The sequence below is a fragment of the Ambystoma mexicanum genome, chromosome 6q (assembly GCF_040938575.1).
Source record: "Ambystoma mexicanum isolate Mex_15411 chromosome 6q, UKY_AmexF1_1, whole genome shotgun sequence".
Lineage (NCBI taxonomy): Eukaryota > Metazoa > Chordata > Amphibia > Caudata > Ambystomatidae > Ambystoma > Ambystoma mexicanum.
The window spans coordinates 177,956,475-177,984,104 of NC_090937.1; the positions used below are offsets into that span (position 1 = coordinate 177,956,475).

Below are 27,630 nucleotides of genomic sequence, written 5' to 3' on the forward strand. Positions count from 1 at the left end.
CCGATCTGGGAAAACCCAGACTTTTCGCCAGGCTGGACCCCAAACAACTTTGCCCGGTGGAAGGAGGGCGGCCTGAGGATGATGGCCGACTTCTTCATAAATGGCAACCCATTGAATTTCGAGGACTGCAAAACTAAATTCCAAATCCCAGAAACGGAAAGATTACGATACTCCCAGCTCAGACACTGGCTATCAAGTGCGCACAACAAGAAACATGGCAGCAGAGAACTAACAGCCTTAGAGCACACGCTCACCTCGACTCCCCCCACAGGGAAAGTATTGACGCTATACAGGCTACTGGACCGAACTGACCCAACTAAAAAAGAGCTCTACATGCTGAGTTGGGAGAAAGACTTAGGCAGACCCATCGAACCCGAGGAATAGAGCCACATTTGGACCCCGGCACACAAAAGCTCCAAATGCACGACAAACAAGGAAGGAGCATTCAAAGTGTGTTACAGATGGTACTAAACCCCTGAGATTTTAACAAATGTAACCCGGCCATCCGTCGGCCTGCTGGAGAGGATGTCCCAACCTGGGCACACTGTTCCACCTCCTCTGGTCCTGCCCGAAGGCCACCCAATTTTGGAAGAATGTCCTCTAACAAATTAAACTGATAACAGGTCTCACGATCCCATGGGACCCAGGAATAGTCCTCCTGAGATCCACCGGGGACGGCCATTTCCCAATGTACGGCCGCATGTCAGACCTGTGCTCTCACCTTCTCACAACCGCAAAGATATCTATCGCCAGACTCTGGAAAAACCCTTAAGGTCCGGCTACCCAAATGTGGTGGTCCAAATGCTGGGAAATAATTGCGGCAGAAGAAATCACAGCCATCAGGTTTGGGAATGGACCAAAGTTCGAACAAGACTGGGCACCTTTCCTCGACTACGCCGAGAGGTTTCCAGAAATGGCGAGGCGTCCGCCCACCCTTTGCTGGATGGGGAACCAGGCCTGAAAGATCAAACCAAAGGACTACAGACAGGAGGAAAACACGGTCCAAGCCAGAAAGCCAACCTGCAGGCCGCCCCCCGTCCCAGCCCCTAAAGCCCGGCAAGGCCCAATAGAGGGACTACCCAGTGATATCAAGACGTTCTACCGCTGACGACATCAGCTATGAAAGACTCAACCCCTTGTCCCCCCAGTCTCCCTACAGCTCTCCCCCTCCTAAAGTGCCCTCCCCTTTTCTGTTAACGGTTTACTGTAGTTCCTATTTTGTTCTCATTTTTTCTTAATCATACGCAAGCTTTAACAATGTGTTGACTACGCCTCACACACCCGCTTGTATGAAAATTTCAATAAAAAGAATTTTGGAGAAAAAAAGAGTGTTTGTTACTTGATTGATTGGTTGAGCAAGGCAGGCTAAGAATTGGGTTGCCTGTTTGCAGGTGCGTGTGTGTACTGTGGTGTGTTGGCCAACATAATTTAAGCCACAAATCATAATTCAAGACTCACATACATGCTAACTCCACATGGTGGCTTATTGGACACAAAATAGATAGTGGTACATTTAGTCAACTTAATTTGGTAGGTTCAACCAATATTGTCGGACTATTAAGGACTCCCAATAGCTATGCCTGTATACACAAGCATTTGAATCTGGTAAATAAATCCATTTGGAGGCCATGCCAATTCCTTGGGTCTTGCAGATGTGGTAAACATTTGAGGCTCCTGCTATCAACGTGCCTGCTGCAGTGTGGACGCCCTGGAATAGTAGAAAGGTAGCTTTGCGGACCATTTGAATTAAACATTTCCTTAATATATAGAGTAAGTAGGACTTGGCCATCTAACCAAGGAGTGCATTACAAGACCATGCTAAAATTAATACAAGAGAACTACTCAAAATACAGTAATTTCAAATAATACTGATGCTTCAAATTGAGGATCATATACAGCAGCGGCATTCACTGTGCAGTGAGAGCAAAACACAGCACTGTTCCATTGCACAAATTCAAACGTGCAATATCTCATAAAATATGTCACATGGTTTATGTGACCATTAATAGAAGAGCCTGTTTTTTAAATGAAATGTGCTTCTTTTAATACCTGAGGCAGTGAACTGTTTTTAGATGACAAGGAATCTGGCCATACATGTATACAATGTCAAAAAATACAATATATATGCATCTTACCTTCATCTGAAGAATTCTCTCCTGTTCAGCAATATTTCTCCAGATATTCGTGATCTGGTGGATCTCGGAATTCAAAAACATGTTCTGTGTCTTGTAGGCTTCCAGGTCATCCTAAAGTAAAACAAGAGCAAGTCTATTACACGATATGGGAGTTAAGGGATACAAGAGTTAGGAAATTCAAGAGCCACATATCTGACCAGCCTGCGTACAGATCATTCGGGATTGTTAGAAGAAGCAGACACAACATGGTGGAATAGGTTGATGTCAGGGGAGAAAACGAAATGGACCATAGCGACTGTTAAAATTCTGGAAAGCGCTTTTGAACTGATCGCCTTACGAACTTCTACAGCGATCAACTGTCAGGACCTTTGCGTGGGCTGAACACTTTAACTGGGAACAGCTGGCTGTTTATGGTCTTCGATCCCCAGTCCCTGTTTGGTGTTTTGTTTTTGCATCCGTTTCTGTTTTGTGCTGTGCGCATATTGTCGCTATATTCCGTCCCTTCAGTTTATCTGGTATCTTTATTACACGTATCTCCGTCCTCCATTCTACTCGCCTTCTCCTGTACTGTTCGATTGTTCTGTTTTCTCGTATTATGTGGCTCTTTTAAGATGACTAGCACCGGTTTTGTAAAAATTGCAAAAGCAATTATACACAAAGTAAGTAAATAAAAAAATAAAATAAATAGATTTGCGCGACAGTTACTTTTGAAAATAGACACATCATACTTAAAAGGGGAGAGCTTTTATGCAACAGTCAGATATGGCATCATGCAAATGAATCGATTACCCTTGTGCTTTATGCAGATGGGACTAAGGTAGTTTAGCGAGTTGACTGCTTACGCTTGAATCTGTGTGATCTACAGGTTGCGAGGTCGGACCTTAGCAAGGATGGCTCAGCCGTTCCTCTTTCTGATAGTCTTAAAATTAATATCGGGTAACTATAATCGAATATGAAAATGTTCTGTGAAAAACCCTTTCTCGGAAAAACCTACATGCATACAAGATTATCAGTGTTAGTAAATAAGGTGCCTGCTGTTTAAAGGGCCCTGATATTAATCGGAGATAAAATACGTTTAAAAACAATGCATTACTCCAATAAAGAACAAAGCACTTTAATTACAGATTTTTTAAAATTAACAACTACTTCCCAAAATAAATATAAATACGTTCAAATAAACAAGTCCAAGATTGTGGCATAGGTGTATCTTGACGTGCAGCAGAACACAGTGCAGTACTACTGACATGCTTAGTTTGTGGTGTGAACAACTATTTGCTGCATTAATTAACTTGTAAGCCAAGAAAAGAAAAAAAAGTACTACCTGATCAATTATGAAGAGATTTGAACATGTACTATGTTGAGTTGATGACCCTCATCCTCGTCACAGTCTTTCATTATCCATTGAACATTCATTTATGCAATTAAACATTACAAGAGATTAGCTTATTAAAATGATTATGCTTGTTCATAATTTACATATTTCCAGTGTTCTGTATAATCATATGCTTGTGCTTGTAACGTTACAAATGTTTTGTTTATTTGTATGCTTCTGCTTGTTTGTAATATTAGAAATCACAAGGATGAGGGATGCAGGGCCAATGAGGGACAGAGACAAGGATGAGGGATGCAGGGGCAATGAGGGACGAGACAAGGATGAAGGATGGGAATTAATGAGGGACTGTGATGATTGTGAGAGAAGCAGGAGAAATTAGGAACTGTGAAGAGGATAGGGGTTGCAGGAACTATGAGGGATTGTAACGAGGAAGTGAGCTGTAGGGGTAACGAGGGACTGTGTTGATGATGAGGGTTGCAGAGATAATGAAGGACTGTGATGAGGATGATGAATGCCTGGGTAATGAAGGACTGTTATGAGGATGAGGGATATTTGGTATGGTGAACCAAAAGAAGGACTCGGACTACATGTGGTCATGATTCACAAGTTTTATTTAAATAAAAACCAAAACGCCTAACTGACCCTATCGTTATGAGGGAAATTCCCTACCAAACAAAAGTAAAACTAAGGGTGCTCGTCAAGTCCAAATAAAAAGTCTTCTGTCCGAATCCTAAGTAGCTAACTATCCCTGCGACTTTAGAAAAATACCTAACTCAAAAGAAAAAGGAGGCTTGTTCCGTAGCCTCGGTATGGACTTCTGCCTGGCCCAATTGTAGTTGACCTGTGACAAGGATGAGGGATGTGGTGGTAAGGAAGGCCTGTGATGAGGATTGCAGGGTAATGAGGGACTGTGATGATGGTAAAGATTGCAAGCGTAATGAGGAACTGTGACAAGGATGAGGGTTAGAGGGATAATAAGGGTTTTTGATGAGAATGGGTTATGCAGGGGTTATGATGGATTGTGACAAGGATGAGGGATGCTGTTATACATTGTTGTCCATGTGGTCCTGCCTGTAGCATGGAGCCCCTACATGTATCCTCTGTGTCTCTGGTCAAACTCTTTTTCTTGTTCTGGGGGTGCATATGTACAGCACCATTTGCCTCACATGTATGGCACTTCCCATATGGGCGGAGCCATGTTGACTCAAGTGCACAGACACGCAAGACTCTATGCCGGATTTACACAGGCACAATCCTTTCCCTCATGATGGTGCAAAAACAGTCCTTGTTTCTCCCAAAGAGAATGCCATTTATGGCAGACACACGGACACAAGCATAGAGTTGCGAAGACTCTCATCAGTTGAAGCCAGATGATTCCCGCAAGATCTTGCCTTAGCTCTTTCTTGCTCGCTTCCCATTTTGCCATCTCCCTCTGTCTCCTTTCCTTCCTCATGCCAGGGATCATCCTACTTGACCCCCAATACTGCTGTCCCAGCCAACACCATGTTGTTCTTTGCTCCTTCTCATTCTGGCCTCTACTCACTGGGTATCTCCTGATTTCTCCATGATCTACCTTCTTCTCTCACCATTCCTTTCCAGCCTAGGCTGACCCATGTTGGTTCCTGGCCAATTGTAGTCTGGCTCTGTGATAACACGCTGTGGCATCTCCTTGGCAACCTGCCGCTTGGCCAGAAGTACTAGCTACCAACCTCACCCACAACAGTGCATACACTCTCTATACCACGTTAAACCGTTGGTGGTGGCATCCTCTGGTATAGGAAGCACATGTGTTTGTCCTTTAACACCTGCCTGGATGTATTGGTCTTTTCCTGACCATATAAGCATCAATCTTGTTCGGGCTCAACCGTGCATTCCACCAGTCATCCTAGGACCCACATAGCCGATAACAAGGAGGGATAGTGAGGGGATAATGGGGCTTGTGACAAGAATCAGGGATGCAGGGGTAATGGTATTGAGGGACTATGATACCAGCGGAACTCTGCCACTAAAGGTGAGCTGGCCCCTTGCAAGCATCTCTCAACCACCGCACAAGGAGCTAGTGAGTCAGCCTTATAGAGAAGTGCGCCTGGGATGTGCGGATATGTGCGGATATGCTGAAAAGCATATTAAAAGTACTTTTGAAAAACGACTGAATAGAAATAGATGGAAAAAAGCAAATGTGGTGCAATTTTCCGTACTTAAGAGGTCAGTTGGGGGAAACCTCGGACCAGCATTGTCTAAGCCAAGAGGCATTGCCAAAAGAACAACCTATTCAAATGTGGTGCAATTCTCCTGACTTAAGAGTTCAGTTAGGAGAAACTGGGAAACCAACATTACCAAGAGTCAAAAGAGACTACAAGAGAAATAAAGGGGCAGAATGTGTACAATTCTCCTGACTTAAGAGGTCCGTTGGGGGGAATCTGGATCAAGCATTGCCAAACGTTAAGAGAGATTGAAAGAAAGGTTGAAAACCAAAGCTTGAACAAGCCCTCAGACATTGGGTGTAAGTTTGGGGGAGATATGAAGTCAGCAAAAGTGTGCTATTGAAGAAGCCCACAGTTTTGTGATACTTAAGGTGAAAGTGAATGTGGAAACAAGGCACTTCCATCCTCCCCTCCTCCCTGCACTTGCATGATCTGAATGACACAAGGCCTAGTAAGATCGTTGATTGTCCTCCTTCTGTTTCCCCCTCCTTGTCTTGTCGCACCTAGAACCACTTGTCTACAGGCATGTTATAGATTACTTATCATATCACATCATTTATGGCTTTTCCTGCACCTAGACATGAGGGATTAAATGTAAAATTAGTTTGTACACAGTGGTCGCTCTAGAATCAACCTCATTTTGGTTTCACCATCCTTCACTCCTTGTATTCCAGTGGCAAACATAGCATGTTGTATCCTCTCCTACAATGCCAATGCCCCAGCGCATATGCTACTCACCAGAACACCCATTTCCTCGTCACGGAAGCCCCCATGGAAACTATATCACCTGATTTTACAAGATCCTTTTCTGCGTGACAGAAGACCAAAAGCTATAACTAATTATTTTTCAGAAAACTCATCACAAAACATCACAGTTTTGAACATTTTGGACAGTATGAAGGCAAAGAACAGGGGGGAGGACTGACAAGCCTCATAGCGGCCCAAACAAAAGCACACAAAGCACTTAAAATCAATTTGGAAAAAGGAGTCCAGAACATAAGCATGAAAGATCCCTGAAGTCACTAAAATACCTTTGGATAGCTAGGCCATTCTGAGGACCAGACAATACTACTACACCCAGGGGAATAATGCCAACAAAATGGCAGCCTATAAACTTTGGGTGGCCAGGTCCAAGAACTGTATATTAATCCTGATTGATGTGAGGGGGGTGGTACCCCTTGAGAAAGAGGGGAACACATATAATCACAAATTATTTCTCAGCATTAATATCAGAAGAGAAACTACACCAAAGTAAACAAGAGGCATAGCTTAATAGTGCTGCTCTGCCCTAACTATCTTATCTTGAGCTGTCAAAATAGGAAAGACCCCTTAGCGAGGAGAAGGTAGGAGAACAATTGAAATGATAAAATGTAGCAAATCCCCATGACCAGATGGATTCTCCTCCTGTTTTATTAAACTTTCCAGCCCCAGCTGATATGTCCCATGACAGCACTATTCAACACTTTCTTAGACAACGACAGGATCTCCCAATCCATGGCCAAATAGGTTCCTAATCTGGTACTAAAGTTGGCAAGGATCCCATGGACTCCAATATATGTAGACTGATTACATTGTTGAATACTGATGCAAAAATACACTAAACAATGTTGGCCACTGGATGGATGCAAGTGCTTCCTTTTTTTAAATGACTATGGTCACTCAGGATACATCACAGACCCCATTCAGCAATATATTGGTGGTCGGGTATTGGACATTTGGCAAGATACAGGCCAACAAAAATGTGTTCAAAATTGTAAGTCTTAAGGATAGTATGTATGAAAGAACAATCCACTCTATCGTATGCCTTAGTGAAGCCCTGGGCGACGATTCCAATTTCCTGTCCTTGCCACTACCCACGCTGTATCAAGTCCAGGATGCTCTAGAAAATTAATCATGAGAACCGAGGTGTTTTATATTACAATGATATTGTTAATTATATGAACATGTTACGTTTAACAAACTATTTAAAAAATGACATTGTACAAATATTGGACTCCTAAGTGTGGTGATTTGGATCAGCTTTTCACACTGACTTAAGAGGGAAGAGATATACAGCACTGGATCAGGACTGACATGGCCACTACCTGATATGTCAACCAGAGGATGGATGAGGAGGAACCCCGATGGCTTGCTGCCTCCACAGAGACACAGTAAATTGGCCTCAAGAACATCCCTGTGCAGTCTTACACCCGGGAACTTCATCAACCAGAAACAAATAGTTGGGCGCTTGTTAACCATGTACTCCAGTGCCAATTCCGTGGGAGACGCTACCCCCAATAGAAGAGACAGCATTAGGCCACAGAGCCTCTACACTCAGGGAATTTCAAGATGGTGCCCACACCGCGAACGCTGATGAAACCTAGAGATTGCTATTAAGGCCTAAGAGAAATCGTTTCCTCCATAAACCAACCACTGAACTTAACTAATAATCATATAATAACAGTAATTAAGACTCCTTAAACGAATAACCAATTGAGGGCAGGAATACAACCAATTGAGGGGAGGGATACAAAAGCAATTAGGTAATAACAAATCTGAGCCAGCCTTAGAAAGTACCACACAGTCTAATGGGTATAAAACAGGCTGGGAAAGCTCATTCAGTGTCTTGGACTTGGAGGAAACAGACATGCGTACTGATACTCTGTTTCACAAGGGGAGACTGTTGGAGAGAAGAGTACTGAAGGACTACTACCTGGATCAAGGCAGTGCAAGCCTCAAGAGACTTGGGAGAGAGGTGTAGAGCTTGCTAAACCCTAGAAACCCTGCAGGCGGAAGGCTGATCAGAAGGGAACAATAACAATTCACGACTCTTTTTGGGGTAGTGGATAGCTAGAACCTGAGGCTTTCCAGGAGCGACCTCCGAGGGAAGGAAAGTAGTGGAACCAGGCCTGTTGCAGAAGGGCAAGAGGATATCAGCTGGCTGCTAAAAAAGAGCACAGAGAATGTGTGTGTATGTGTTGGGCGAGGAGGGAGGTGAATACCCATTAAATACTGCGAAAGCCAAGTCCCAGGGACTTGTTGTGATTGATGTGAATCATGAAACCCATAGTCCAGGGGGGACCTGCTGTGAACCCTGAGAAACCCAAGATCTAGGAGGGATCTGCTGTGAATGATGGAAAACCTAAGGACTATGAGGGAGCTGGTGTTAAGGTGATTAACTCAAGGCCTCTAATATCTTGCTGGCTAGATGTGAGGGCCGAAAGGCAGGTGCCTTATCTATCAGTCTCTTTCCGGGGTTCTTCTAAGTGTTCCTATCCTCAGTGGGTTCAAAATTATGGTTTTCTTGTGCTGAATGCAGACAACCTGGTCTTTTCTAACAATCACCCACTCCTCTTTTTCTTCTTTCCCTTGATCTTACTACTTCACTTTCTTCCCTCTCCAACATTACTCTAACGTCCCCTCTCATCCCTCCCTCTTCACCTTCCATCCCTCTCTCCTGTCCCACGGATGTTCTACACTCTCACTAAATCTCCTCTTAGTTCTTCTACCGTACACCACTCCTTGCTCTTCTACTCTCACCCCTAATTACTCTTCCACTATGTGCACCCTTCTCTACTCCTCTTGCTGTACCCCTTTCTTCTCACCACTTAATACTGCTCTTTCACTTCACCTCTCTACTCACTCCAGGGATATGATTCCCTGTTTACTTTTCCAAATACACCCACTCTCACTTTTCTCACAGCCCCACTAACTTCTCTCATGCACCCTTTGCCTTGCACCCTTCTCTTACACCCCATCTGCTCTTCCAACACTCACTCCCTCTCAGTCTACCTAACACCCTCACTCCCCTACTATCTCCCCTGCTTTCCTCACTACTATCTTCACTCCCACAAGCAATCTCCCAATCACTGTTTCACTCTCACAAACTAGTACCACTCTCTCTCTGCACCAATATCTCACCTTTAATCTGCACCAATTCAGCCAGCAAGTCCTCAGAAATCTGCTCCGCCGCCCTTCCACTCTGTAGACTGCGGTCCAACTTCTCAACTCTTGTCCTCACCTATACAACCCACACTCTTTCTTGCACTCGCCTTTTATACTGCTTACTTCCTTATTCTAACTCCCCTCCCCCTTCGATTGGCTCCAGCGCTCACCTCACTCTATGGTCCAATTTATTGCCAGCCTTTTCCCCTGGGAGTTGGTTACATAAGGCAAAAGCTTCAAAAAACCATTTAAGCCCCACCCCCTGACCCAGCATTTCTTTTAAACAATCAGTAACGGGGGCTCTGTGCTTTCCTCAGCGTGCTGTGGGTCTAGTCAACCTGCTCCAGGTCACCACAGTGAATCCTTTGCTTTTTTGATGCATGGTGTACTGTCTGTGCATGATAATTGGTTAAAGTCTGTTTGTGTTGTCGTTTTTCAGAATCCTCTTTTGTTTGGTTCTGATCAGGGTTTTCTTAGTTGCACCTGGGTATATTCTGGGAATTGTGGTTCTACATAGTAAAAAAGAAAACACAGGCCAGAAACAGCAGTGGAAGGTATAGGGTGAGAGAAGGTGGTACCGTCAGCAACATTCAGGGCACACATGAGGGATGGGGTCTGAAGCCCACACAACTGACACTAGCTGCTTCTGGGAGAGGGATGGCTTGGGCAAACACCCTTTTAGGCCCGCTGTCCTAGTTCGGGTGGGCTCCCTATTTCCCTCTGACAGGGTCAAGTCCCTGACACTGTCACTATTCCTTTAAAAAAACTCTAAAACAGTGAAAATGTTTATGAATTCAATATCAGTTAGAGACATGCTTTCCATTGGTTTTATATTGTGTTAGTGTCTCTTGTAAAGCACAATCGTTCACCACCAAAGTGGCCTCTTGGTGCTAAAGAAACACTGCCTATAGAATTACGGTAGCATACTGTAGAACAGGAAAAGATGGGTCCTCGGTTTTCTACAAAAGGCTTAGTAGTCTATGATTCTCTTAATTGCTTTATCAAGGGAGTATAAAAGGTTTGGGGCTAGTGTAGAGAAAGCAAGTCCACTATATGTGAAAACTCTAAACTGATGCAGTTTTGTTAGGGAACCAATGAGTTTGCAAAGTAGCATATCTCTTAACCTTGGACCTTAAATGCATAGTTTCAACATTTTGGAGAGCCCCATGCACCAAACAGGGCCTCCTGAACTCTACTCTTTTTGCGATCGGCAAACAATGTAAAGATCAATGGCAGGGTGAGACATGATCAGTCTTTTTAGCCGTAATAGAATTCGTACTGCAGCATACTGCACCTATTGAAACCTACAAATCCAATATTTTGGTAGGCCAAGAAAGATGCTGCTAGAATAATCGAGGTGTGACTAGACTAAGGCTAGACACTGCTTGGACTCTGCCTGGAAAAGACAGAAAGGGGAGAAACACCTTAAGTAATTTCCACTGTAGAAACCTTTCTGAACTACACTGGCCAACTGAGGCGGCATGGTTAGTTTCTCATACAAAAACACCCATAGGTTCTTTAATGTTCTTACTGGTTCAGGGCAAGCATCCAACAATCTGTTGATCAAGGAGATGCAGAATACAAATGTGTATGTGCCTCTATCAGCAGAATCTATTTCTTAGAGAGGTTTATTTTCAGGTAGTGTAAGGGTGCAGAAAGAGGAGACTGGCACACAGGTGGCATGCTTGTTGATATAGACTTTTATTTAGTAAAATAAAGAGGAAGCCTATCTCTCCCTAACTCTTAGAGGGGTTTCCCGGCCTCAACTACGGAACTAAGGACACTGTCAGAATGTCCAAGTAAATCAAAAGAGTCCACTGTCATGTGTAAAAATGCCTACTTCTATCCCTTACACTTGTAACTAAGAATAAAGATGTAAAGGCACATCTTGGTCAAGAGGAATGACTCCCTTCCTCTGGACAATGTTCTATAGTTCTAACTGCAGGTGGGAACTTCGCCTGCGAGAATGATTCCCTTCTCTAGGTCTCAGTTCCTTTCAGGGATGCAAAACAAAGTTCCAGCTTGTGGTGTTGCAAAGTTCTCAGTTTAAATCAAAAAAGTACTGAAACATCATTCCTTATTGCCCATAGTTAACTCCACTCTTGGGTTCCTGTAGAAAGACTCCCTTCTCCAGGTGTTTTGGCCTCATAGCTCCTGCAGCGCCCATGGAATGACTCCCTTCCCTGGGCCTTCTTTGGCTTTGCTCCATGAGATACACAGTCACGGGGTATGGCTTCCTTCCCCTGACCTCTCTTGGCTTTCAGGTACACAACACCAAAATGTATGCCTTCTTTACCCTGGTCTCTTTTAGACTCTTTGCCACAGTTCACAAAGGCTGGGGGGTCGACTCTCTTCCCTGGGTCGTTCTCCAGCTTTTCAATGCAGTTTGTGACGCCAGAGGGAATGACTATGTCCCCCTGTCCTTTGTTAGTCTTTTCCATGCAGTTCGGAATGCCAGGGGAAATGACTCCCTTCCCCTGGCCTTTCTCATATATTTGCACATTTCACCAATACCAGTGGAATGCCTCTCTTCCCCTGGCTTCTCTCTGTCAGGGTTCACAGCAAGAATGTGTGTGGCATGACAGTGGGGGCAGGCTGGGGGGGTTCAAAAATACAAAGAAAAGACATTGGAAAAGTTGCAACCCCTACAGAAGGCTTCTTTGCCCTCTTTGCAGGAAGAAAGCTCTGCAGACTACATTACCCAGCAAGCCTAGGGCCGGGAACTACTTTCTTCAGGCCACTTTGGGAGTGCGCGAAGATCCGAGCACGGGGCTTGTGCTCAGAACTCCATCGCGGGCGGTCGCATCCATTGGAGCTCCAGCATTGGGGATCAACGTGAGGGGCCACGCCCCAAGGAATCTCCATTCCGGCCTCTCCCATTCTAAAGATAAGTGCCGCTGCCTCGAACGGAGAAAAGGGACGCATGCTAACGGGGAGAAGGGACGCAGGGGATCATTCGCAGGGGGCATGGTCCAGGTTCCACAGACCCCCCCCTGCCCTTCTTACTAAAGCCTTGCCGCAGCACTGCATGATACCTTTTGCAAGGCGCATAGAACAGCACAATCCTTATTGCGCTGCATGTTCAGAAGTCGCGCATACTAATCACGTGCGGCATGTTTGATCCGCATAACTAGCCACGTGCGGCAACGAGGGATCACAGAACTAGTCACATGCGGTTTATGAGAACCGCATGCCTGGGAACAGGACCGCACCCCCGAGCCATGTGCGGCTTATGAGACCCGCATAATAAACGGCCACATGTGGCTAGTAGCTGCACACTGAAGCCACGTGTGGCTTTTAACTAAACACACGCCCAAAGCCACGTGCGGCAAGAAAGCTGAAGCCACGTGCGGATCTTGACCAAACGCACGCCCATAGCCACATGCGGCCTTAAAGCTAAAGCCACGTGCAGCCTTCTAGTAAAATGCTGCATGCTCATCGAAGCCTGCATGTGTAAGGATTAGGCAATCCCACAGTGCATGAATGCTCACTAGACAGTAAAGCCTGCATAAACACATGTGAATCAAACAAACTAGTGCACTTTCTAATTAAAGCTCTCTTTGCAGCATTTGAACGGCACCTGAAAGCGGACCTGGAGTGCGCAGGCAGGAGGCCAGCACTCACCACAGAGCTAAGTGCCTGTTTGGTTTAGCCAGTGTTTTAACCCTGTTCAAAGATAGATGTTGCATGTATGCATGTATGAATGTTTGTAGAGCATAGGATATTGAAATGTCTTGTTTTCTTCCCTATAACCCCCCTAACCCATCCATCATCTCTTCCCTAAACCTCTATCCGGTTTTCCTCAACACCCGTACATATCCAATCAACGTTCCCTAACCCTCTTTCCCCGCTGGGGTTGCGGAGGCCTGTGTAAGTCTACCCTTGGAGGTGCCAAAACCACAGTGGGGGTGGTTGGTTCATACCACTCCTGCACCTGGAATCCTGGAGCCTGACAGAAGCACAAGTCCATGTCTGACAGGCGCCCGAGTGGTATGACCAGGCCTAGCAATGGAGGACCTCACTAATGTTCTACAAAAATTGCAAGCAGAGTTAACTGCCTCTAGGCAGGACTATGCTACCTTAGCCGTCCAGGTGCACAGTGTCACCGCTCAGACTGCCCCATTGCCCGGTGGGGCGTCTTCCTCCACACCCGTCCCAGTGCAGGTGCAGGTAACACAAGAGCCTGTAGTCCCTTTGGCCCCGTCGCCTTCATTTTCTAAGCAAACCCGCAGCTTTTCGGTCCGTGCAAGCTCGGACTGCCTTTGTGATCTCCTATTTAAGTGGTGATGCAGCGGAATGGGCTAATCCGTTGGTACAATGTGATGATGGCGTTTTGTATGACTGTGATGAATTCCTGGTAGAGTTTTGGAAAATATTTAATCGTAGAGCTGCAGCATTGTGTAAGGTCTGGGAGCTATTCATTTTGTGACAAGGCAGCAAGGAGCTAATCACGTACGTTAGCCAGTTTAACCGCTTGGTAGCGAAGGCCGATTGGCCCAGGGAGAAAAGGATGTCACTTTTCTACCAGGGTCTACGGGACGAGTTAAAAGATCTGATTGCGCAGGTGGACCCAAAACCTCATGACTACCCCGCTATGATCGATCTGGCCTCACGTTTTGATCATCGACAGGCGGAACGGCGGGGTGACAAAAGGCGTGGGGATTCGCGTCCAATCGCAAGACTGGATGAGTCTCGACCAGCACGAGCACCAAATAAGGTAGGCGGAGAGGAACCAATGCAAATTGGTTCGATCCGGGGGCCCCTTACCAAAGAAGAAAAAGAATGTTGACGAAAAGAAGAGTTGTGTATGTATTGCGGAATCACAGGGCATTTTGTCCGGAAGTGCCCTTCGAAACCCAAGACATAGGGAAACCCCTCGGTTGTAGGGGTCATACAGTCGAGCCAGGAAATTGTAGCGGCCCCAACTAAAGGTTATGCCAATTATGCACCACACATCACGCTACGGGGGTACCTGGGTTTTCTGGATCAAGAGTTACAAGTTACTTTACTGTTAAACTCAGGGGCAACTGGGAACTTCATAGATATTTCCTATCCTGCCCAACTAGGCATACCATTGCGCCCTAAGGAGCACCCTGAAGCTGTGCGAGCAGTAGACGGCACAACTCTATGTTCTGGACCCATAACCCAGAGTACACAGATGTTAACATTGCGTTGTTTAGGAAATCACCTCTAAGAGGTGCAATTTGACCTTATAGCAGCACCTCAGTTTGGCGTCATCTTGGAGCTTCCCTGGTTTCGGAAGCATGATCCGCAGGTGTCCTGGTCTAAGGGCACGTCATATTCTCTTCACCTCATTGTCAGACGCATTGCGTCGTTCCACAGAATGGTCAACAGTCGTTGTCGGAACCAGCTGTTTTGCTGGCAGACACTCAGGACCTTCAGGGCCTACCCCCGGAATACCATGAATACAGAGATGTGTTTAGTATGGAAGCCGCTGAAACACTACCACCTCATCGATCATTCGATTGTCGTATTGACTTAGAGCCTGGGGCAGTACTACCCTGTAGCCACATCTATGCCCTCACAGAGGCAGAAACAGCACATCTGAAAGAATACATTGATACCAATCTATGTAATGGGTTTATCAGGCATTCTAATTCCCCTGTCCTTTCTCCATTCTTCTTTGTACCTAAGATGAGTGGGGACTTGAGAACCTGCATCGACTACCGCGGAATCAATCGCATCATGGTGAAAAATCGGTACCCACTTCCCTTAATATCAGTCTTGTTGGATCAGGTGCGTGATGCAGCGGTATACACCAAACTAGAACTCAGGGGTTTCTTACCATTTAGTGCGGGTGCGAGACGGGGATGAATGGAAAATGGCATTCCGAACAAAATTTGGTCTTTATAATTATCAAGATATGCCGTTCGGCCTGTGCAACGCCCCTGCGGCCTTCCAACATTTCCTCTATGAAGTTCTTCGTGAGTACTTGGATATATTTGCAGTGGTATATATAGATGACATCTTAATATACTCACGAAACATACAGAAACATATACAACATGTGAAAGCAGTGCTACAACGTCTCAGGGAACACAGTCTGTTCGTAAAATTAGAAAAGTGCGATTTCCATCGCACTACGGTTGAATTCCTGGGGTATTTCGTAACACCATCTGGAGCGCAGATGGATCAGTAGACGGTCCAAGCAGTCTTAGACTGGCCAGCGCCTACTCCCGTCAAAGATGTGCAGTCCTTTTTAGGATTTGCAAACTTTTACTGGCGTTTCATTAAAAACTTCTCAGAATTGGTAACTCCAATAACTGCCCTGCTCCGAAAGGGTTGAACGTTTCTTTGGGATGAGCCCGCTGGATGTGAGTTCCAACAGCTTTTACATTTGTACTCTTTGGACTACCTACTTCACATCTCGCCCCCCCTTAAATCTATCTACCACTCTGCCGTCCGCACCCTCTGTCTCCTCTCCTCCCCGTAACTCCATCTCTGCTTCCCTTTCATCCCTTGGCTGGCTTCCCTTTCACTCCCAACTTAAATTTCAATTTCTCTGCCTAGTCTTTAAATCTCTCCATGGTCTTGCTCCCCCTTATCTCTCCTCCCTCCTCTCGTTCTACACTCCCTCCCACTCCCTTCGCTCTGCTGACCACTTCCTTCTCACTGTTCCTCCTTCCCATTGTGCCACATCCCGTTTCCGCTCCTTCCAACTCCTAGCCCCTCTACACTGGAACTCCTTACCTCTCTCACTCCGCTCTATCTCTACCTTCTCCTCATTCTGAACTTCCCTCAAATCTCTCCTTCTCCATTCCCCGCCATGAAACCCCTCCCCCCTCCCCCCTTCCTGCTCCCCTCCCACCTTGCCTTAGCTCCTGTTACGCTCACCTGGCCCCCACAGGGGCGTCGGTCGGACCCGGACGGCTGTGGTCTCCACCAATGTGATGTGTAGTGCAGAGATGACTGTCTGGACTGGCCCTCCGAATCTTGTCTGCTTGACCCGTAGAAATATTCTCCTGCAAGTGGAGGGATGGATTTAGGCACCCGTGGATTCAAGTGATGGCATCCCTCACAGTCCTCCCCACTTATCACTCCGAAGTGCCTTTCAGCAATCTCACCTTATACTCTTGAAAAGATGAGCTCTCCATCCCATGGATTGCAGGGGCGCGTTGATGCCAGTTACTTCACTGGTTTGAAGGCGTGGGAGAATTCCGGAGAGTATTGACTCTGAGGTTCCTGGTTAGGACCAGTAAGTATCAAGTTCATAGAGTTCAATATGTCCGATGTTCACTCTTCTTCCCCCCTTCCTTCCGTGTCTTGCAGCTGAGTTCGTGAGAAGATGCTCTTGTGGTAGCTGGTGGCGCTCAGGTAAGAGTCTGTATTACCCGACGCTGTCCGGTAAATGTTGCACGTGTTTAACGTGTTGTTTTCTCTCTCTTTGCAGGTGCGGCACATGAAGATGTGGAGAGTTATAGAATAATGCCTCTGGTGGTAAATCAGGTAAGTCTATGGTGATAAGAGTTATATTTGTTGGTTTTCTCGGCTCACCTTGTTGTTTTCTTTTGTCCCCCAGGTGCCGGAGTTCGGCGAAGAAATGATGGAGGCAGCGCTGAATCGGAAGATGCTGCGAGGACTGGTGATTATGGCGCGGCGCTGCAGCTGGAGATGCGACGCGTACTGAAATGATGTTCTTTCCAGGTCCGGAGGCGAGATGGATCCGGAATCAGGTGAGGAATTCGAACATAGTTTGTTTTCTAACCTTGTCCTTTTCTTTCCTCTTGTTTTTAGGAGCTCCAGATTCGAGGCGGGAGTGGCAGAAGACTGGATGCTGGCTGCAGGCATGGTGAGCGTTACGCTGCTGGATGCAGAATAACGCGAAGCGTGTGCTGCTGTTCGGGCGTGGTTTAAATAGCCTCCAAAGTAGTTCCAGGTAAGAAGTTCCCCAGAACCACGCCCAAGTAAAAAATAGTCCCTGTAATAAAATAGTCCCATCCAGGCCTCACGTTGGCTTGGACTCACTTGCAGCATGGTCTGCATCAAGTAAGTAAAGTCTATGAGCCTGGCGCCTCAGGCGCCAGGACTGATTCCTATGATGAGCCTGGCACCTAAGGCGCCAGGACTGAACCCAAACAGCCCCCATCCGGGGCTGTTGGGGTTTTGATAAGTGTCTGGATGCCTGCTCCCGGAGCTGATGGGCTTGGTCCTGATGCCCGGTCCTGATGCCCGGGGGAAGGCATCATGACAGCACTCCCCCCCAAAGCCCCTCCTAAAGTTGTTCTTCCCCTTGGCTCTGGTTTGTCTGGGAAGTCCCGATGGAATCTCTTCACCAACCGAGGGGCATGAACGTGGTCACTAGGCTCCCATGACCTTTCTTGTGGTCCGTAGCCCTTCCAATCGATTAAATAAAAAAGTTTTGATTTAACCAACTTGGAGTCCAGGATATTTTTTACCTCGAATACCTCGACAGGATGAATTCGCATATTAGAGGGTAATACCAATTTGACGGCCACTGGGTTGATAATGGCCTTAATGGTGTAAGGTCCCAGATATCTAGGGTTAAAAGTCCGAGTTCCCTTCAGAGGTATGTGTTTTATAGCCAGCCAAATTTGATCCTCAATCTGGTATTGTGGAGTTTCACTTCTATGTTGATCAGCATTTTTCTTATATTTCTCTTTTGCTTGTTTCAAATGTTCTGTTGCCTCCTTAAAGGCTTGTGTAATAGTAGAGTGCAAATTACTAACTGCGGGCATTTGCTGAGGTGAATCTAGTTCTGAGGTTCGGGGGTGATGTCCATATATTGTATAAAAGGGGCTTTGTCCGGTTCCTGAATGTACTGAGTTATTTTATGCATACTCGGAAATCCATAAAATATCTTTCCAATTACTTTTGGTCTGGTGTAGCATGCAACGTAGGTACTGTTCAAGGGTCTGGTTGGTCCTCTCCGTCTGACCATCGGTCTGGTGATGGTGGCTGGTTGATGTCCTCACGTCGATTTGCGCCAATGGACAACATTTCTTTCAAAATTGTGAAATGAATTGACTACCTCGGTCAGAGACCAATACGGAAGGAAATCCGTGTATTCGAACAATGTTCTCGAGGAACTCCTTGGCCAGAATTGAAGCAGAAGGTAATCCTTTTAAAGGAATAAAGTGGGACTTCTTGGAAAAAAGATCCACAATAACTAGAATGGTGTTAAATCCATTACATGGAGGTAGATCTGTAATAAAGTCTAAAGATAAGGTGTGGCATGGTATAGGTGGAAAATCCAAAGGTTTTAAAAGGCCAGCTGGTTTTTTCTTTTGACTTTTGTTTTGGGTGCAAATGCCACAAGACATCACAAATGACTTTATGTCTTTTCGCCAGGTGGGCCACCAGAATTGTCTCTTAATTTTAGCTTCAGTTTTTGCGATACCTGGGTGCCCTTCCATCAGGGTGTCATGATAATTGGAGATGACTAGTTCTTGTAGTTCCTTGTGTGGTAGAAATAGTCGCCCTTGATAATAAGGTAGGTCATTGATGACTGAGTAGTCCGGGCCTTTCTTTACCCAGTCCTGCAGGGCTGTTGGATCGAAGAGTTGTTGGATTTTTACATGAATATCCTCTAGTGTCTGTAGAGTAGTTATGCCAAGAATTCTTTGTTCTGAAATTATAGGCACCGGTTCCGGGTTTGCATATGCTTCTCCCATCCCTATTCGGGATAAGGCATCTGCCTTGCCGTTTTTACAGCCTGGTCGATAAGTGATCACGAAATCGAACTCGGCAAAGAACAATGACCATCGAAGTTGGCGCGATGATTGGGTTTTGGCTGTTTTTAAATACTGCAAGTTCCGGTGATCGGTGATTACAGTGATGGTATGCCTGGCACCAAGAAGATAACGCCGCCAAGCCTTGAAGGCGGATTTGATGGCTAATAACTCTTTATCTGTAACCGCATAGTTTAACTCGGGTGCCAAGAACTTTCTGGACCAAAATGCTACTGGGTGAAGTTGACCGGTTTCAGGATCCTTCTGGGACAGGACAGCTCCCATGGCTAAACTGGATGCATCAGTTTCAACTATGTATGGAAGTTCACGGCGGGGATGCTTTAAGACAGGTGCTGACGTGAATTTTGCTTTCAGCTCTTGGAAGGCCTTTTCAGCCTCTTCGGTCCACAAGAAGGGTTTGTTTTTTCGCAAAAGTGCTGTGATGGGGTGTACAACATGTGAGAAATCCGGAATGAATCTGCGGTAGAAATGAGCAAATCCGAGCATGCATTGTACCCCTTTAACTGAATTGGGTGATGGCCACTTGAGAATTGCGTCCACCTTTCGAGAGTCCATTCGGACTCCTTTTGGAGTCAGGATAAATCCAAGGAATTCAACTTCCGTAGTATGAAAAACACATTTTCCAATTTTGCACATAACTTGTGCTGGCGTAGTTTCTCAAGGACTGCTCGCACATGCTTAACATGGTCTGATTCTGAGGAGGAGTACACTAGAATATTGTCTATGTATAGGACAACACAGACGTCAATGAGTTCACGAAGGACATTGTTCATAAAATACTGGAAGGTTGCTGGTGCATTGCACAACCCGAAGGGCATCACCTGATATTCGAATAATCCGTACTTGGTGCGAAAGGCAGTCTTCCATTTGTCGCCTTTCTTTACAAGTACCAGATGATATGCCCCTCGGACATTCAATTTAGTGTAGATGGAAGCATCCTTTACTTGGTCTAGTAATTCGGGGATCAGAGGCAATGGGTATCGGTTGTTCACCGTAATCTGATTTAATGCGCGGTAGTCTATGCATGTTCTGAGGTCACCTTCCTTTTTAGGCACGAAGAACAAAGCTGAGGATGCAGGGTACTTGGATGGACAAATAAAGCCATTAGCAAGGTATTGGTCCAAGTATTGTCGTAGATGAAGGTTTTCGGGTTCCGTAAGGGCGTAGATCCTACTGCATGGGGGTTGTGCACCGGGTATGAGGTTGATTTGACAATCGTATGATCTATGAGGTGGTAAGGTGTTTGCCTGTTCTTTTTGAAAAACATCTTGGAATTCTTGATATTCCTGAGGTAACTGCGTGACTGGGTTAGCAACTGTGGCCAGGCCTTTGTTCAAGGTTTTTTTCTGGGTAACAGGTCTGTGCACGATCCAGGAAGGTTATTCTCTTCTCTCGCCAATCAATACTAGGATTATGTGTTTCCAACCAAGGTATCCCCAGTATTATTTGGAACTGCGGGGCTTTGATTAAATCAAACACAATAGTCTCTCGATGCCCATCTTGGCCCAACAGTGTCATCTCTGTGGTGGAATGAGTTACAGGCCCAGAGGCGATTTCAGTTCCATCAACTGTGGTGATGACATCCAAAGAGGTTTTTTTGCAGAAAGGTAGATCCATCCTAGAAGCCAATTCGTGGTCCATATAGTTCCCTACGGCCCCGCTGTCAATGTATGCCCTTACTGCGTGCATACGTGATAGCTGCCTTGGATCAATAAGGACCATTGGTATGATTAGGTGCGAGGTCTGAGTGTCCTTCTTCAAGCTCGGCAAGCGGACCTCTACGCTTGTCGGGCGTGGTCGTTTCCCGAATCAGGTTCTGTTTGATTTCTATCAGCGACTCCGACTATTTTCTTGGATGTTTTTATAGGGCAATCCCGTAGAAAATGTCCTGAGGCCCCACAGTATAGACACAATTGCATCTGCCGTCTCCTTTCTCTTTCCTTTTGAGTAAAGGGTTCCTTAACCCCCCCGAGCAGCATAGGTTCTGCTGCATCTGTTCCTTTGGGGGTGACGTTGGGTTTAACCAATACCCAATTCTCGAACTTAGCTCGGTCAGCCTTTCTATTCTGAAGCCGATGGTCTAACTGGACCACTAAGTCTATATATTCTGCGCAATCCTGAGGTGGGTTCACAACTTGCGCCAAAACATCTTTAAGTTCTCCCCGAAGTCCACAATGAAATAGTGTAATTCGTTTTACCTCTGGCCATCCGGTTTCTACCACCAGCCTATTAAAGGTTGCGATATAGGTTAACAGATCCTGGTTACCTTGTCGTAGGGATACAAGTTCGTTATCCAGGGCCTGTCCCTGGGAATGTCTAGCGAATAGTCTTTCCATGCTCATTTGAAAACCCTGAAAGTCCCGAAGAAGAGGGCCATCCTGATTGACTAATGGAATTGACCAATCAGCTGCACTGCCACTCAAGTATGATAATACAAAAGCGACTTTGGCTTGGTCATTCGGAAAGGCTCCAGGTCTGCATAGAAAGTGCAAGCGACATTGGTTCATAAACACGGCGAACCTTTTTGGATCCCCAGCAAAGCGTTCAGGTGGAGCTAAAGGAATAGCCCCTGGTAAAACTGCTCGATGAAACAGGAGTTGGATTCCCCCCCCCCCCCCGAGTCCTGGTAAAGGTGTTTGCCCTGCTTGGTTTTGCAGCAGCTGCCTAGCCAGCTCGTCAGTGCGCTCCTTCGAAACAATCAGTTCTCTCCTGAGGGCATTAGTCTCTTGGCGAGCGGAGTGCACTTCCGTCCTAAGTTCCCCCAGTAATTCGGTTTCCGAGGTTTCCATAACGTCCGGGTGGGGATTTATAGAGACGCTTCGCGTTCTGTTACGCTCACCTGGCTCCCACAGGGGCGTTGGTCGGACCTGGACGGCTGCGGTCTCCACCAATGTGATGCATAGTGCAGAGATGACTGACTGGACTGGCCCTCCGAATCTTGTCTGCTTGACCCGTAGAAGTATTCTCCTGCAAGTGGAGAGATGGATTTAGGCACCCGTGGATTCAAGTGATGGCACCCCCCACAGAACTCTCCCCACTTATCACTCCGAAGTGCCCTTTCAGCAATCTCACCTTATACTCTTGAAAGATGAGCTCTCCATCCTGCATGGATTGCAGGGGCACGTTGATGCCAGTTACTTCACTGGTTTGAAGGCGTGGGAGAGTTCCGGAGAGTATTGACTCTGAGGTTCCTGGCTAGGACCAGTAAGTATCAAGTTCATAGAGTTCAATATGTCCGATGTTCACTCTTGTTATCCCCTTCCTTCCTTGTCTTGCAGCTGAGTTTGTGAGAAGATGCTCTCGTGGTAGCTGGTGGCATTCAGGTAAGAGTCTGTATTACCCGACGCTGTCCGGTAAATGTTGCACGTGTTTAACGTGTTGTTTTCTCTCTCTTTGCAGGTGCAGCACATGAAGATGTGGAGAGTTATAGAATAATGCCTTCGGTGGTAAATCAGGTAATTCTATGGTGATAAGAGTCATATTTGTTGGTTTTCTCGGCTCACCTTGTTGTTTTCTTTTGTCCCCCAGGTGCCGGAGTTCGGCGAAGAAATGATGGAGGCAGCGCCGAATCGGAAGATGCTGCGAGGACTGGTGAGTATGGTGCGGCGCTGCATCTGGAGATGCGACGCGTACTGAAATTATGTTCTTTCCAGGTCCGGAGGCGAGATGGATCCGGAATCAGGTGAGGAATTCGAAAATAGTTTGTTTTCTAACCTTGTCCTTTTCTTTCCTCTTGTTTTTAGGAGCTCCAGATTCGAGGCGGGCGTGGCAGAAGACTGGATGCTGGCTGCAGGCACGGTGAGCGTTACGCTGCTGGATGCAGAATAACGCGAAGCGTGTGCTGCTGTTCGGGCGTGATTTAAATAGCCTCCAAAGTAGTTCCAGGTAAGAAGTTCCCCAGAACCACGCCCGAGTAAAAAATAGTCCCTGTAATAAAATAGTCCCATCCAGGCCTCACGTTGGCTTGGACTCACTTGGACTCACTTGCAGCATGGTCTGCATCAGGTAAGTAAAGTCTATGAGCCTGGCGCCTAAGGCGCCAGGACTGATTCCTATGATGAGCCTGGCGCCTAAGGCGCCAGGACTGAACCCAAACAGCCCCCAGCCGGGGCTGTTGGGCTTTGGATAAGTGTCTGGATGCCCGGGGGTAGGCATCATGACAGCTCCTTGATCATCTCCCTCTCCCTCCCCCTCCTCCTCTTCCCCTCCCCCCTCTCCCTCTCAGTTCTACTGCACTACTCTTCTTCTCCTATCCAGTTAATTGCTCTACTTATTGTTTTGTTGATCTGATTCTCTATTGTAAACTGCTTCTACGGTTACTGTTATAAAGTTATTGTCATATGTATCCTGTTGTTAAAGTGTGCAGCGCTTTGGTGTAAAGCGCGATATAAACAAAAATAAATACAAATATAAATACAAATACATCCGCGCCGGTACAGAGGCATCCAGACCTGACACTGCCTTTTGTAGTGGAAACAGATGCGTCAAGTTACGCATTGGGTGCTGTCCTCTCTCAACGAGACCCTAAAACCGGTTTACTACATCCTGTAGCCTACCATTCATGAAAACTGCTTCCGGATGAATCAAATTACACCATAGCCGACAGAGAGTTTCTGGCGGTAAAGTCCGCGTTTGATGAATGGAGGCATTACTTATTAGGAGCCCGTCATACAGTCACAGTCATGACAGACCACAGCAATTTGCAATTCATTAAAACCGCAAAAACACTCAGTCATCGCCAACTACGATGGGCACTGTTCTTTGCTGATTACGATTATCTCATCACGTATCGTCTAGGAACAGACAACCGGAAGGCGGATATCCTGTCACGATATCCGGAGCCGGAAGAGAAAAAGACGAGTGAGACTCGACCTATCATTCCAGCGGCTCAGATCATAGGAGTGATAGGTAGGCCCAATATCTTTGAAGACGTGTTAAAACACATGTCAACCTTAGAATTACAAGACTGTTGTGCTAAAGGGCCCCAAAACACTCTGGTGAATGGCCTTCCGTATTATGTGAAGGCCCTGTACCTGCCCACGGCCGAGTTACGGAAGGAGGTCCTGCAATGGTATCATGATTTGACCCCTTGCTAAGACCCAAAGAAATGTAGCCCGACACTTCTGGTGGCCCACTCTGCTACGGGATACCCAAGTGTATGTGTCTGACTGTGAAACATGTGGCAGACAAAAAGCCAGTCATCAAAAACCGGCGGGATTACTTCAGCCGTTGCCCACACCCCCTGCTCCTTGGCACACAGTGACAATGGATCTGATTGTAGATTTACCACCTGTCCAAAAATACACCTCGATTTTGGTCATTGTAGACTCTCTTACTAAGATGAGTCACTTCGTTCCTTGCAAAGGAGTTCCAACGGCAGGAGAAATTGCTGGGCACTTTCTGCACAATGCCGTGCGACTCCATGGCCTACCCACACATGTTATAACCGACAGAGGCCCTCAATTTACATCTCGATTTTGGCAGGCGTTCTGTATATTGATAAATCTAGAAGTCAGCCTATCCTCAAGCTACCATCCAAAAACTGATGGGCAAACCGAGAAAGTCAACCAGGGCCTGGAACAGTACCTGCGATGTTACGCCTCTACTGCAGAGACCTCCAGTGTTCAATATGTTTGGTTGCCGAAGTAGCATATAACAACAGAGTGCACAGCTTGTACACGCCTTTCTTCGGTATGTTTGAATATAATCCACGGGTTTTGCCTATTTCACCTGTCGCCCCTCCAACAGACATACCCCCATTAGTAGGTTAACATGCCCATGCACAACAAGTCTGGGCAGGCAGTCAATCCAATTTAAACCGCGCTAAGGAGTCGTACAAAATCTATGTCGATAAAAAACAGAGGAGCAGCCCACTGTATAAACAAGGAGATAGGGTTTGGTTATCCACCCAACATATATGGTTGCAAGGGCCTCGTAAATTACAACCACAGTATCTAGGTCCATTCACAATAACATACGTGATAAATCCAGTAGCTGTTCGATTGGCGCTTCCCAGTCAAATGAAAATTCATTCCACAATTCATGTGTCTTTACTAAAGCCAGCACAACTATCTATCCGCACTGCCAAACCCCCTCCTATACTGGTGCAAGGACACCCTGAATATGAGGTGCAAGCCCTCTTGAACTCACAGCAGCGAAAGGATGGTCAAGTTTATTACCTGATTGATTGGGTGGGATACGGTCCGTAAGATCGGTCTTGGGAACCGGCAAGCAATGTCCATGCTCCTAGGCTACTCAAGACTTTTCATGCCAATCACCCAGAGAAACTAAAGCCCCGGACCTTCCGTGCGGGGAGGGAGTACTGTCAGGGTTCACAGCAAGAATGTGTGTGGTAAGACAGTGGGGGCAGGCTGGAGAGGTTAAAAAAAGACAAAGAAAAGACATTAGAAAAGATGCAAGCCCTACAGAAGGCTTCTTTGCCCTCTTTGCAATAAGAAAGCTCTGCAGACTACATTACCCAGCAAGCCTAGGGCTGGGAACTAACTACTTACTGGGACTGACACGGCAACGTGCATGCGCGAAGATCCGAGCACAGGGCTTGTGCTCAGAACTCCATCGCGAGCGGTCTCATCCATTGGAGCTCCAGCCTCTAGGATCAACACGAGGGGCAACGTCACAAGGAATCTCCATTCCGGCCCCTTGCATTCTAAAGATAAGTGGTGCTGCCTCTAACGAGGAGAAAGGGTGCATGCTAACGGGGAGAAGGGACACAGGGGATCACGTGCAGGGGGCATGGGCCAAGTTTCACAGACCCCCTGCATTCAAGAAAGCTAAGTCCTGCACGCCCTCCTTACTAAGCCATGCCGCAGCACTGCAAGATACATTTTGCAAGGCGCACAGAACAGCACAATCCTTATTGCGCTGCATGTCCAGAAGTCACGCATAATAACCACATACGGCATGTTTGAGCCGCATAACTAGCCACGTGCGGCAACGAGGGATCGCAGAACTAGTCACATGCCGCTTATGATACCTGGGAACAGGACCGCACCCCCACGTGCGGCTTATGAGAACTGCATAATTAACGGCCACATATGGCTAGTCGCTGCATACTGAAGCCATGTGCGGCTCGTGACTAAACGCACGCCCAAAGCCACGTGCGGCCAAAAAGCTGAAGCCACGTGTGGTTCTTGACCAAACGCACGCCCATAGCCACGTGCGGCCAGAAAGCTAAAGCCACTTGCAGCCTTCTAGTAAAATGCTGCATTCTCATAAAAGCCTGCATGTGTAAGGCTTAGGCAATCCCACAGTGCCTGAACGCTCACTAGACAGTAAAGCCTTCATGAGCACATGTGAATCAAACAAACTAGTGCACTTTCTAATTGAAGCTCTCTGCAGCATTTGAACTGCTCCTGAAAGCGCACCTGTAATGTGCAGGCAGGAGGCCAGCAATCACGCCAGAGCTAAGTGCCTGTTTAGTTTAGCCAGTGTTTTAACACTGTTCAAAGATAGATGTTGCATGTATGTATGTATGTATGAATGTTTGTAGAGCATAGGATATTGAAATGTCTTGTTTTCTTCCCTATAACCCTCTAACCCATCCATCATCTCTTCCCTAACCCTCTATCCCATTTTCCTCAACACCCGTACCTATCCAATCAACGTTCCCTAACCCTCTTTCCCCGCTGGGGTTGCGGAGGCCTGTGTAAGCCTACACTTGCTGGTGCCAAAACCACAGTGGGGGTGGTTGGTTCATACTCCTCCTGCGCCTGGACTCCTGGAGCCTGACACTCTGTATGATTTACACAGTTTTCTGGGTGAGGGTCCCAGACCCAAATGTTTCTCTTCTGCTCAGGTAGATCTGGTTTACTCATCTGCCAGGTACTGTGATCAAGAAGATTTCTAGCGGTCTTGTTCCCGAATCCCTGTCCTGGATCAACGGATGGAAAGCATTTCAAAGCGGATTGCCTTGCAGCTGCTCACAGACCCGCACCCACCAGAACTGCACTGGCTACAAAACCTCATAAACTCACGCACGGCACGCACGCCCAAAGCAAAGTGTTCGGGCCAAGAGTGTGGGCTGTTTGTCTGACTGCTGTTTTTGTTCTACACAGTGTTTCCAAGAGTATTGCTTCGCCGCTGCTTACAGATCTGGCCCCAGCAAGACTGCACTGCCTACAAAACCTTACAAACTCGCATCCTGCGCGTGCACTCGAAGTAAAGTGTTTAGGCCAAGTGTGTGGGTTTTTCGGCTGCTCGAGTTTCAGGCGTGAAGTAAGAGACACTCCAAAATTACATACTTTCAAAGATAAATAGAGTTTTAATCTACTCAAACTGATTCC

At 46.5% G+C, this 27,630-nt stretch overlaps 1 protein-coding gene across 4 annotated transcripts in view; it reads right to left on the reverse strand.

Annotated features, from left to right (window-relative positions):
• TBC1D2 (TBC1 domain family member 2) overlaps nucleotides 1–27,630 on the reverse strand; it is a 1,652,487-nt gene that overhangs the window by 433,153 nt on the left and 1,191,704 nt on the right. For all 4 annotated transcript variants that reach the window (XM_069630602.1, XM_069630605.1, XM_069630603.1 and 1 more), the window contains one exon: nucleotides 2,136–2,246. In XM_069630602.1, coding sequence (XP_069486703.1) covers nucleotides 2,136–2,246 — 111 coding nt within the window. The remainder of the gene's footprint in view (nucleotides 1–2,135; nucleotides 2,247–27,630) is intronic.